General features: G+C 54.1%; 1 protein-coding gene across 7 annotated transcripts in view; it reads left to right on the top strand.

Moving 5' to 3' along the window:
* The window catches only part of PTPRF (protein tyrosine phosphatase receptor type F), a 392,669-nt gene that overhangs the window by 363,642 nt on the left and 15,910 nt on the right, over positions 1-13,117 (top strand). For all 7 annotated transcript variants that reach the window (XM_056355793.1, XM_056355795.1, XM_056355799.1 and 4 more), the window contains 3 exons: positions 1,710-1,807; positions 9,694-9,817; positions 11,794-11,969. In XM_056355793.1, coding sequence (XP_056211768.1) covers positions 1,710-1,807; positions 9,694-9,817; positions 11,794-11,969 — 398 coding nt within the window. The remainder of the gene's footprint in view (positions 1-1,709; positions 1,808-9,693; positions 9,818-11,793; positions 11,970-13,117) is intronic.

The raw sequence follows: 13,117 nt of genomic DNA, 5'->3' as shown, positions 1-13,117 counted from the left end.
GCTGCAGCCTCTGGTGCTCTGGCAGCAATAAGCAAATTGTGCAGAAAACCGACCATCATCTTTGTGAGTCTGCTCAACCATCTCAGGGATCCTGATGGGTGAAGTGGCAAACAGGACCGTTTGCAGGAGGACTTCAGCGCAAGGCAGAAGAGGAACCTTTCCTTCTTTGTCTGTCCGTGTGCTCTCAGGCCATCCATGGATAGCTTTGCACTATCAAGTGATAGAAAGACAAGTGTGTGTTGGATTGGGTCTTGCCTATGTGCAGCAATGTCAGATGGTTTTGGGCAGAGGTGTGAGGAGCCCTGTGTTGGTGCAGTGGCTGTGGTGTAACACTTCCATTTTACCACCTAGTGACTTGTCGCCACTGTGTGAAATGCACATACCCAGCCTGGGGGCTGCTCCATCACCTCAGCGGCCCATCACTGCCATCTGTGGCAGCATTCAGGCTCCTGAGTGATTGAGAAGCTCCTGGCCATGCTCCAGCCTGTCTCCCTGGGTGTGAATCAACAGCCTCAGCCTATTAATAATCATTATTACCCACATGGGGTTTCTGGGAAACCCACAGAGCAGCCAGTGGAGTCACAAGCCTTGGGATTTGGATGAGCCAAGCTTTGGATGAGTTGTTTTACAGCCACGTTCCTGCCAGTTCACCATCTCCGCTTCAGAGAAGGAGGTTGCAGTGGTTTGCAGTGGTTGAGCCCTGAACCCTGGGGCCCCAGTAGGGCTCCTCCCGATCCCACATGTACACCCCCACATCACCTGTCCCCCTGTGCAGGACCCGTGGGATCCCCTCCTCCAGGCCTCTCCCCCGAGCTTGGGCTGTGCCCAGGATGAGCCATACTGTGCAGCCCTGCTTTAGACAGGGCAAGGCTTCTGCCGTGGCTTGAGCTGCACCCCAGCTTGCAGCAGCCTCCCAGAAGCTGCTGTAGGGCACATCGCTGCACATGGTGCCTTGCACGAGCCAGCCCAGTGGAGCTGCATTTTGGGCCCTGGAGCTCACTCTGCCTTTGGAACCCCACTGAAAAGCACCGAGTTACGCAGATGCGGGCAGAGCTGCTCCACAGCTCTCTGAAAGTTGTGCAATCTCCAACCAGGCGAGCAGCCGTTCCTCCATGGGGCCCTTCCCATCTTCCTCTAGCTCCCCAGGGGCTGGGCAGCACCTGGCTACCCAAAAAGCTGTGCACGTACACCACAGAGGTTTCCCCTGGTGCAGGTCTGGGCGAGTTCCTTTTTGGCTGATGCCATTGTTAGGGGTAAGCAGGAGGATGAGCCTCAGCCCTTGGCAGCGAGAGCGCCAGAGAATCGGCGCCTTCAACTCCAGCCCGTGTGGGAGCCTGGGAAGCGCACTGACAGCATGTCCTCGGCCCGTTCCTGCCAGGGGCTTGCCCGAGCCCCTGCCCGCTGCGTGGCCTGCTCTGTGTGCCCGGTGGCTGTACTGTTCGAGCATGCTCCACCCGGTCATGCACATTCTGCACCTCACCTTTCTGTTTTGTTTCACTGAACCATGTGCTCTGAGAGTGCGTGCAGCATGCCGTGTGGTCTCGCTGACTTCCCATCCATCCTGCCCAGCACTTCACACATAGTCACACATGTCTGCCTTGCACCTACCTTTCGGGTTTGATGTGAACGTGCCATTGTGGAGCCTTCCTCAACCCTGCAGAGCCATAACCCTTCTCCTCTCCCTTTTTTCCTCCTTGTCTTGCTTGCAGGCATGCGCGACCACCCCCCCATCCCTGTGACAGACCTTGCCGACAACATCGACAGGCTGAAGGCCAACGACGGGCTGAAGTTCTCTCAGGAGTACGAGGTGAGCATGAGAGCATACCAGCATACCGGGCGGTGGGGGCAGAGCGTGGCTGGCCAGGACCCCCGGCGGAGAGGGCTTGAAAGCTGAGCCGAGCCTCCCCCGCACCGGTACTGCCTGTGCAGGCTCCGCGCCAGCCCTGGGAGCCTGCCAGCTCTCCCTGCCAGCCCCAGAGCGGTGGGAACTCGCCTGGAGCAGTTGAAGCATGGCTTGTACAGGGAGAGGGCCTTGCAGCCGAACGCGCAGCAGCCTGCCGTGCTCCCACCATGGTTACGGTCTTGGGAGTGAATGGGAGTCGTGTCTACCCGCCCAGACTGTTGCTGTTTGCTTTGTTCTCCCGCTCCGCGAGGATTGCCCTCCATGCAGGTTGGCTGAGGTATTTCAGTCCACAGCATCACTTCCATCTGCATTCAGAGCTTTGCTTTCTGTGCCATCCTCTGCTGCCGACAAACAGGCATTTGGGGTTTCATTCCTGCTTTCCCCATCTAGTCTCCCCCTGCACGCTGCTGGACTGTGCTGGCATTAGCTGTGCCATTTAGCACCTCTGCCACCAGAAACTCTGCTAATGTCCCACTGCCCTGGAGCAGTCCCAGCTCCCCTCCCTACATGGAGCTCTTTGTGACTGTGCCCTGCAGTTCTGAGCTACAAACTTCCCAGCGGTGCTGGGTCACATTCCCACCCTTACCCTTATCTCTGACGGAGCCCCTGAATAGGTACCGTGGACACCTGCCACCACTGCTGCCTTTGCTCACAAACGCAGGCACGTGCTGGGTGTTTGGCGAACACTGCCATCCTGCACTGCACCTCTCCCAGCCTGATCCCCTCCATTTCTGTCCTCCCCTGAGGACAACTTGCCGAGGGGACGCACACGTGGAGGGGAAGGGCTGACCTGCACAAGGGCTGCTTTGCCCTTCTTGCCACTCTCTGGGCTAGATGACTAGCTTGAAAACATGTAAAGCTGGGGAAAGTTCCTCTGCAGCCATGACAGCAGCAATGGCAAGATTATGTTTTCCTCTGCTTACATGCAGTACCTTCTTGAGCTGCAGGGGGCTTGTAAATAAACCCCCCACTAGTATTAAAGAGGGAGTAAATTTGAGAAGTGTCCTTTGCACGTGTTATCACTTCTGTTTGAATTGTTATCTGCCTGTGCCTGTGGCCTCCCCTTCCTGCAGCGTACCTACACTGATTTATGGGATGAAATCAGAACATCTGCCCACAAGGTAGGATTATATATGCCAGGAAAGGGAGAGCAGATCTCTACGTTGTGGAGGTAAGGGACAAATTCCAGCTAGTTCAAAGGGTCTGCTGCACATATCTGAGGAAGGGGCAGAGCTCCTTTTTGCTTCAGGATGCCAAGTGGAGGGCTTTGCCATCCCTTTGCATACTGCTGTCTAGACCAGAAAGGAGCTGAGTGTTCACCAGCTACAGCATTACACTGCAACTTGGGAAATGTTTAGAGGAATAATGTGCTTCCCTTGCAGTTACCTGTGTGTTCATGTATGTCCTGCCAGCAGTGCCAAGGTATACAGTCATATCTGTCTGCCATGGGCTTTTTGTTACAAGTCCAGCTGAAATGTTAAGCAGGGCTGTCCACTGCGCTACAGGCAGACTGTGCCTGTGCTGTGCTGGGAGGATTCAGCAGGATCCAGTGTCTGTGCGCTCCCATCTTCACACTAGGCCCGCGCCAGCTGGAGCCTGCAGCATAATACTGAGATGTGGGAACTGTTTTGGAAAAAATGAGCATTAAGTAAATTCTCTTAGCTGTTTTCATGAGCCTCTCTTTTCTCATTTCTCTTTCTTAAGAAGTATCATGGCTGGTTGAGAGCACCAATCAGTTGTACTTTTCATGTTGAAGCAGCTATTAAGTAGCTGATTGTTGCATGTAATTTTTTTCCCCTGGATTCTGCTGTATTTGACTCATATCAGCTAGAAGTTTGTGAGCATGACAGGCTCATACGGTGTTTGACACTAGGATGGACCCCAAAGCAGAAGGGGTTGCCCCTTGCTGGCATGTGGGGATCAGTACAGTCATTCCCATTTGAAATGCCCATGAGAAAAATCCTGGCCTGAGTTTGCAGAGAACAGCAGCTGCTTGGGCAGGATTGTGGCAGCAGTGGGTCTGCTCTCATCCTGGTCCCTATGTGCGCTGATTTGGCAAGGTGACAGCTCCCTTTGAGGCCTGTGATGGGAGTCCTGAAGGGCAGGATGGGCATGGCACGGGCTGCTGAGTCAGGGAATCTACAGAGTGGATGTGGAAATAGCAGAGGTGGGAGGGAAGCAGGCTGTGCAGCCCCTGCGGGAGCCCAAAGGGCAGGAACCACAGCTCTGCAAATTCTGTGCAACTGCAGTCAGGAAGTGATGATACAGGCCCAGCACTTGCCCTGGGACTGTGTGAGCCCCAGACCTGTGCAGAGCCGCGTGGTGACCCAGCACTTCAAAAGATGGAGGCCCCAACCCTGTTTCCCTATGGCATGCTAGTGCTGCCTGAGCGGGCATAGCACAGCTGAGCAGGGAGAGCTGAGGGACAAAGGCATCACAGGTGAACCCCCAAGGCCCATTTGCTCTTTGATTGTGCTCTGGAATAGTTGCATTTTAAGTGTTTTTGCAGAGCAGCCTGACAGCCTAACATCTCCGTGGGGTGCAGGGCTGTTTATAGATGGCTCACATTCTGGGAGCAGTGGCACCACAGGCGGAGAGCAAATATTTAACAGCACTTTTAACCACTGAGGCCAGCTGGCTCAGAGCCATCAGTCTGGTGTTCACTTTGGTTGTGCAAGCGATAGCAGGGTAACCTAGACAGAGGTGACACAAAACCAGACTTGTCAGCACCTCCCTGCATGCCTGGGGAGGGAGCAGGGAGGGTGGCAGAGTTTTCTTGGAGCCGTCTGGCCTCCATTCCTACAGGTCGGAGAACAAATGATGCTGCTCACACCAGTTGGCCAGCCCGCATGGCCAAGCAGCCCGTGCAACGAAGGCAGCACAGAGAAAGCGAGCTGTGCACCGGCTGCAGCAAGAGCAGGCTCCTGAGCTGCAGGCTAGCCCTCACCCTTGATGGGCAGGGAGCAATTCCCACGGGACCTCCACGTACTCCTGGTGCAACAGGAGAGGTTGAACTGCAGGTGCTGGGAGCTGAGGCGGCTGCAGGCACAGTCCACTGCTGCAGGCTGCTCTGGTGTGGGGAATGGCACAGCCCCACCATGCTCTCCCAGGCATGCAGCAGAGCTGGGGGGAGCGGAGTGCAAGGGTCTGGCAGCAGCAACCGGCCTGGCCACTCCAGGAGAATATTTCATTTTTAGTGTACAGTGAGGGCTACAGTGAATTTACAGTGTGGGATTAATGGAATTAAATAAGTAGAAGGGAGGCTGAATCGATTAATTATTTATCCGCGGGCTGTGGCGGGTGCTGCAGCTGTGTTGGAGCGCCTCCTGTGGGCCGCCGTCCCATGCTGCAGCCTGCGGACGCGGGGCAGGATCCCGTGTCGGATGAGGGGGGGTCGGTACTAGCACTGGTACAAACAGGCGTGCACATACGTATGCACCGCATCTTGCACTTGAACTGTGGGATCCAGCAAGCCGAGCACTGCTGTCCCTTTTGTTGCTGTTAGCAAACACGGGACAGACTGGCTCCAGCTAGGGCTGCTTCCTGCTACCTTGTGGCTGCTGCCATTTCTGGGCTAGATCCTGCACCACCTCCCCAGGGGAAAATTTTTTTCCTTACGTCCAAACTGCAACCTGTGGCCATTGCTCCTTGTGCCTAGTCCCTTCAGCATGTCCCTCCAGTGGATGGCCCCTGGGAGCAGAGCAGGCTGGAGGTGATGAGAGCCAGGCAGTGTCCTTCATAATCTTTAAACGGTACATGAGATCTGACTGCGCTCCCGCTTCTCGGCGTGGTGGGGAGGCTGCAGCCCCTTCCCCATAGTTTTGTATGGAGAGAAAAACACTGCTGGCCTGCCCAAATCCCATGTTTGTTTGCATTTCCCTTAAAGGCAGACAGGGACTTTGCGTCTGCCATGCCTACAGCCCTGGCAAAGCAGCTTAAGCAGTGGGAGAGGTGCTTGGGTCCCTGGGGCTGGTTAGCCCAGGAGGTGCTGGACCCAGGGTAGCTGCATGTTGTGTGTTTAATGGGCTGACCTGGAAGCTGCCTGGCAGGCACGCAGCGCTCACGTTCCGGTAATAAGAATAGTAAGGCTGAAGTGCTGCCAGCGATTGATTCAGGAACGCATTATGTCCTCATTTGAGGCGCAGCGCAGACTGACAGTGGTCAATGCTTGTGCTAATGCGGTTGATTTCACATGAGGCCGGGAAGCACTCACAGCCCCAGCGCCTTCCCCTCCCCATGCCCTTGTGCAGCCGCCTCTGCCCAGCTCCTTGGCTGCCCCAGCCAGGGCCAGCCGAGCTGCTGTGCTGCCCCAGAGGGCTGCCTGCCCATGCCTGCCAGGAGGCAGCTGCAGGGGCTCCGCATGCAGAGGGGGTTTGGAGCTGCACTGAGGAAGGGGAGCAGCAAACCCAAGGTGGACAATATCTGAGAGACAAACTGGCACCCAGGGATGTTTTCAAGATGTTTGTAAAGTGCTTTTGAGTCTGTCGAGGAAAGAGCCTTTTTCCAGTCCCGTTTCAGTGGCTCTGTCTTTGTGTTGATGGCAGTAGCAGCAGGGCTCCCTGAGCTGCTTTGGAGAGATTGCTCCTTACACCTCTGTGCTGGGAAGGAGGAGTTTTACTAATTGGGCTTTTTCTTAATTTGCACTTGCTATCTTACAACATCTCCCCTGTCACTTTAAAGTAAAGCAAAACTAAAAGTCATGGTGCTTTTAAGTTTGTTCCTGGCTCATTTCCTTCCAATTTCCCAGACCTTCTGCTTTCTAGGAAGGATGAGTTTAAAGTGTTACTTTGATCAAGTTTGGGGATGAAGCATTGATTCCTGTGAGCCCCAGAAAGGAACCTGAGCAGACTCCCAGTGCTCAGGAAGTTGGGGAGCAAAGAGGAGAGACAAGGCAGTGCTGCCATAGTCAGGGGCTGCAGAGCATCATACAGAGGTGGGGCAAGACTTGCTCCAACTGCTGTCCAAGCAGCCCATCATCCTCCCATTTATTTACCCATTTGTTTGCCTTAAAGGGGGGAACAGGTGTACATTAATTCATCACCAGAGTTTAAATTAAATCATTTTACTTCTAAATGAGTCACTAATTTGCAGGAGTATTTAATTACAGCCTCTTTGCACTCAGGTGCTGTATTACTTCTGACTTTCTCACCTGTTTGCCCTCTTCAGAGGCTGATGATGATTAGACCATTTCTGCACATCCTCATTGCACATCAAAGCAATTAACCCTAATGGCAACACCTTGATGCTGCTCCTCGATTCTGGGGGCCCTCGGCAGCCGCCTCTTCCGCCAGGAAATAACCCTTTCCACCACAGTGGCAGGACACAGACTTGCACACTGCACCCCACAGCTTGGGCAGCCCTGCAGCCTTTTGGCAGTGGTTTACAGCGTAGATTGAGCACGAACAACTGCACTGAGCTCTCCCTGCCTCTGCTGTGAAGGGAGGACTCGCTCCAGCACCCACCTGTGCCTGGCACTGAGTGAGTGTTCACAGGGTGCAAGCAGGGCTGGTGCTTTCTTGTGTCTCTCCTTAGCGGCAAGAAAATGCTCACTCATACCTTTAGGGCCAACCTCAGCTCCATCACTAGCTAGCCAGCTCTCTGCGTGGGCTGTCTGTGCAGACTAAGGCCACCTTTTTGACAAAGAAATAGGCATGGGTGGATTTTTCTCCTTAGTGCATCTATTTGTGCTTCTCCTTCGTGTGCTCCAGACTGACTAGATCGGTATCAGAACCCCTGTCACTCAGCTCTACTCCAAACAGAGAAGTCTTTATGCATTTTGTTCCTCTTAACCTTTTCATGTCTTTGATCATTTCTACTGCCCTTCTCCAGTTCAGCCCCACCATTAGGTGGGCAGCAGTCATCCCTGCCACACAGCTGAGGGAGGAGAGCATCCAAAGAGCCGATTCAGTGGGCAGCCTGTCCTGAAACCAAAATATAGGTGCCTCAAGGAAATGAAGTGCCCTAGAGAGCCGTGAGTTGCACCGGGACAGCTCTGTGCCTGGGCAGAGGAGCGTGCAGGGGCTGTGGCAGCCAGGCCTGTGGGTTTCCAGCCAGGAGCGTTGCCTGCAGCCTCCACTCCCACCATCCATGCTGCAGGGCCTCTGAGCGCTGCTGCTGCCTGCTTATTACGCTGATAATAGAAAATTACAGGTTTTCTGTAGGAAATGTCTATTTACATCCTACATTTCCCAAACTACCTATTAGCATCGCTGTGATGTCACATCCTCCTGTGTGTTTTCGTCAGCAGCGGCCCCTCTGCTTGCAGGCAGCCTGCTGCTGCGGGGTGGGCTGGCAGCACGGGCCACATGTGGGGACAGGCCACACGTGGGGACAGGCACAGGCGGCTGCCACCTGCCTCGGGGCTGGCGCCTGTTCTCAGGGCTGGCGCAGGCAGTGCCTGCGCTCCGTGCCCAAGCTGGGTGGCTGCACCCGCTGCCAGCCACTTGGGAAGGGCCTGCTCAATGGCACAGGAGGGTAGGGGACAGCGACGGGTGTCACCTTGTGCACAGGTGGAGGTTGGTGGGCTGAGCAGAGGGACCGTGAGGGCTGTTCAGGCGAGCCCAGTCAGAGAGCTGTACTTCCCGGCTCAGCCTTTTGCTCACAGCTGATCCAGAGCTGACGGTCTTGTGGGATTTTTACAGCTTGAGAAACCTACTGCAATGGCTCTCTGCCAAGCGATGAACGTGGATGCCTGCAGAGAGAATAACGTGCAGTGCTTCCCCTGGCCTGTTTTTGCTCAGTACTTTTGCCTGTGGGCCAGCAAAGCTTCAGAGACCCTGAGCTGGAGCGTGATTTTAAGAAGGCTTTGACTGTGTTGGTAATTGTGGGGCAGAGAGGTTCACAGGATGACTGATTTCTGCTCTAGCTGCCTGTCCCAGGCTTGCCCAAGGCTGCATGTGCAAAGCAAGTCCCTGCGTGAAGCAGCTGTCTCACATATCTCTCAAAGAGGCCATCCCATCTCCGAGGGGTGCTTTGGGGATGGTCCTTTTTCACCTTGTTTCATGCATGGACAAAAACAACAGGAAAGGCTTTGGGAAAGGGCTGCCTGGCCATGGAGGAGTCATGCACCGGGTGCGCCAGCACACGGCCAGTGAGAGGAGCACTGGGTGTGGGAGTCCAGGACATAGGTGGGATCAGGATGTGTGCTTTTCAGGCAGCTGCAGAATGCGCAGGCCTTTGCCCAAGATTTATAAGCGCATCTCGTCTCCAGGTTTATAGTTCTTTGTCACTGTATTAACTCAAATGAGAGATGTTTACTTTGCATAAGTAGCTGGAGCAATGTATAGTAACCTATCAATTTTCATGAGTATTCCCTGGCAAAAGCTCATAGGCTCTTGCAGGACGCTAATACCTAAAGCTCCTGGGGCACAAGACACCCAGGGCTTGCTATATTTCAGGAGACTGCAGTTCAACAGCTAATAAAACTGCTAGGTCAAGAACTGCGCGGTCAGGTCTCTGTGGAGTCCTGGCATAAGACCAAATTTCTGCTGATGGGTAACTCCAGAGGAAAGGATGAGCGTGCAGCCAGAGTGGAGATGAAGGCTCATCTGCAGCAAGCTGCCCTAGTGAGGGGCTGCTCTGCCTGCAGGTCATGGGAGTCAGGTCCCACTGGGGCGTGGGTTTCAGCGTGGTCTGGCTTGACACTGCTGCTGGGGACACCCACACAAGCTGTGTCTGGCCTTGAGAGAGGTAAGTGGGGGGATGCAGATTTACTGACTGAAACACGTGAGCTGCAGCATCCTGCTGTGCTGTAATCACTCCTGACTCCCTCCTCCTCTTTCTTTCCACAGTCCATTGATCCCGGGCAGCAGTTCACCTGGGAGAACTCCAACCTGGAAGTGAATAAACCGAAAAACCGCTATGCAAATGTGATCGCCTATGACCATTCACGAGTCATCCTGACTTCCATTGATGGTAAGAGTGACTCCAGAGTGGGCACCGCAGCAAACAGTTGAACCTGACTGTGGCAGGGGACCATCTTTTTCCCTGTTCTCAGCTGAGCAGGGACAAACACCAAGAAACATACCAGCAGGAGCAAATGTGTGTTCTGGCTGGCAAGAAGAGAGGAAAGACTCTGCAGAGTTCCCCCAGCTTTCCCACTGTCTTCAGTGCAGTGTGCCCCATATGGTTGCTTCTTGCTTCTGCTGGTCCCAGGAGCCTCCCTTCTCGCTGCTCGCCCCCCTGTGTGACTTTACTGCCTTCCTCAGCATGTGGTGGGACATGGCACTGTCAGCCCTACCACCCTGTGCCCCAACACGACTGCATGGCCAGTATCTTCCTCTGGGACTTGTCAGTGTTTGCTCCAACTAAGTGGCCAGAGCTGCACAGGGTGAGCGTTGCCCCTTCCCCTGGGGTATCAGGCTCCATACATCCCTGTGCTTCATGGGAGATGCAGCAGGCCCTGGTGTTCATAGCACTTGAGCCCAGTGGCCCCACATTTCTGGAGTCTTGGCTAATACATGCTTTTAGTGCCTGCTTTGTAGTCACCTTGCACACAGGAGCTGGAGCCTGGATACCAAAGCCTGGTACCTCACCCATTCCCACTGTTTTGTAAATCAGCACCCTGCTCTGCATGCCAGTACTGAGCCCTATTGTGAGGGAATGAGGAAGATGCAGCTAATTCAACGCACCCTTGCCTGGGGAAGTGACTGGGACCTGGCTTTGAATACTGGTGGCCTTGCAGTCACTAGCATCCTTTTTCTTGAGATGGAAGTCTTTTCTAATGCTAATGCACTGCTCATCCTGTGCGGGAGGAGGAGGGGGTCCCTCACAGCAAGGCCTGTTAAGCAGCAGCAGCTATGCAGAGGCCTGGCATGCCTGATCATGGGCAAACCCTTAGACAGCTGTGGGGTGAGCACATGGGGGAATCCCTGCTTTCCAGCCTGACTCAGTTGCCATAAGTAGTGTCTGTGTCTTCCTGGGAACAGTTCCCAAAGCGCCCTGCCAGGCCCCCGCCGCCGCCGGTGCCAAGGGAGCCGGGTGCTGCACTCCAGCTGCTGCTGCTTCCCCAGAGTCACCAGCACTTTATTTCTGGTGGAGACTTGGAGACTGCTGGGACGCGTAGAAAATTCCCCAGGACAGAAGGGTGAGGGGGAGACCCCCAGCTTTATTTCCTTCCTCTAATGAAATGCAGATGCACTCTCCTTGGGAGACAAGGAGATACCTGCTGCTTTTTCTCCCTGCAGCCCGGGCAGCCTATGCTGAGCAGGGTTTGGAAGAACAGCTCCAGGCCTCTGCTTTGCCATTTATTTTACTAACTGTATGTTTGCGTTTTAAAGGCCTTTACAAGAAAGTCCTTTCCTTAAAGTGGTGGAGGCAGAGTAGGAGTTGGAGCAGCCTCTGCCAGCAGGCAGCAGAGGGGGGTCTCACACTGAGGAGGGTTTCAGTGGTGGTGGGAGGAAGGTCTCTGGCTCCTCTGGGGTACTTGTCCCTGCAGGAGGGGTGGGAGGACATCCCTTCCTGACATCCCCTGCTAACAGAGACAAGCTAATGAAGCAGCCTCATTTTTAAAAGGTGCTGTAGGACCATAACAAATTGCTAGTGAATTTAAGACAATTATTTCAATCAGTTGCTTGGGGCCAAACGAGCTCCTTAATATTCCTGCCTGTGAATTTCCCTTTGTGTGCGGGTGGCAGCTGTCTCTCTGCTTTGGTGCTGCCTGCTTGTTGCATTAATGTGGGAATTACAAAGGGTTCTTCTTTGTTCAGGCACCATCCCTGTCCTTTGCAGTATCCTGGGAGAGATTCTGGCATCACCCTGTAAAGGAGATTGTCGAGAGCCTTGTGAACGTGCCAGCCTCTTCCCCTGCTTGCAGAGGGCAGCAGAGTGATAGGCAGCAGGGTCATGGGCTGCCCCTGGAGTAACCAACGCTTCGCCCTCTTTCTCCACAGGAGTCCCAGGCAGTGATTACATCAATGCCAATTACATTGATGGGTATCGGAAGCAGAACGCCTACATCGCCACGCAGGGACCTCTGCCAGAAACCCTCAGCGACTTCTGGAGGATGGTGTGGGAACAGAGAACAGCAACTATAGTCATGATGACCAGGCTGGAGGAGAAATCCAGGGTACAGTGTGTGTTTCCTCTCTTTTCTGGAGCTGGTGGCAGGGGCAAGAGAGAGCTAAGGGCATCCAGGGAGAGGCAGGTCCATTGGTGTGGCTCACTGCTGCAGGCACCCCAGCAACAAGTGTCTTGTAAGCATATCCCTGTATGACAAAAGGGTGGCAAAACCTCCTGTCGATGCTGCTCTTTAACCTCTGTCTTGCCTGTGTGTCTGCATGCACACCCATCCTTTCTCTGCCCACATCCCTTGTGCCAAAGGGAGAAAAGAAAGCTCTGAGATGGGGAGTGCTGACGGTCCCCGAAAGCCTGGGGGTTGTGTCTGAGAAGCTGCAATGGGTAGGTGGCATCAGCAGCATCCTGCAGCCTGACAGGGCCCTGGTGTCTCTGGTGATGCAGGGAAATGGCTGACGGGGTCTCATTGCAATAACAAGACTAATTTGTGCCTTGTTCAATGATAACATTTATAAATGATCAGCTCATTCTGCCAAGATTAGATATTCTGATGTAATAAATGCAAAGCTGCCTGAAAACCATGGGGACGGCACAAGGTGGAGAGAAAGGAGCAGGAGCCCTTGCTGCAGATGATGCTTATGGTGTCTCATGGCAGAGGCTCCCGCTCACCCCCTGAAGCAGCAGCTCATAAGCTGTGACCGAAGTGCTCCCATGCCCAGATGAACCCTTCAGGCAAAGCCTGCCTAAGCAGGAGGCAGCTTCTGCCTCTCATGATTCAGTATGTTCCTAAAAGTAAAATTTTAGCAGTGAGCATTTGTACTTGCAGAATATTTTAGTGTTGCCATGCCAACAGCAGGAGAAGGGGCTGTGCACTCAAGCTGTGAAGCACTGGTTATTTTTAGCCCAATAAGCTCGTTCTTGAGAAGCAGAAACTGTCAAGTTTGTGTTTAGTTAAAACTTTTGCCCGCATGCTCTCCCTCCGTTTCAAAGCTTTAGCACCGAAATGCTCGCAGGGGTGTCCTAGCTCACGCTGGCTGGGAGGAAGCAGCTGGAACAACTGATCACCATGGCAAAGCAGATCTGCTTTTTCTGCGTACAAAAATAGGCTTTGTTCATGGGCTTCCCCGGCTCTTACAAATGCCCTACAGCCTGCAGGGGAAAACTGTTTCTTGGAGACAGGCTGCCTCTAGAGATCCAACC

This window comes from Falco biarmicus, chromosome 11, assembly GCF_023638135.1.
Source record: "Falco biarmicus isolate bFalBia1 chromosome 11, bFalBia1.pri, whole genome shotgun sequence".
Lineage (NCBI taxonomy): Eukaryota > Metazoa > Chordata > Aves > Falconiformes > Falconidae > Falco > Falco biarmicus.
The sequence above is the reverse complement of the archived record's forward strand: the minus strand, read 5'-3'. Positions and strand labels throughout refer to the sequence as shown.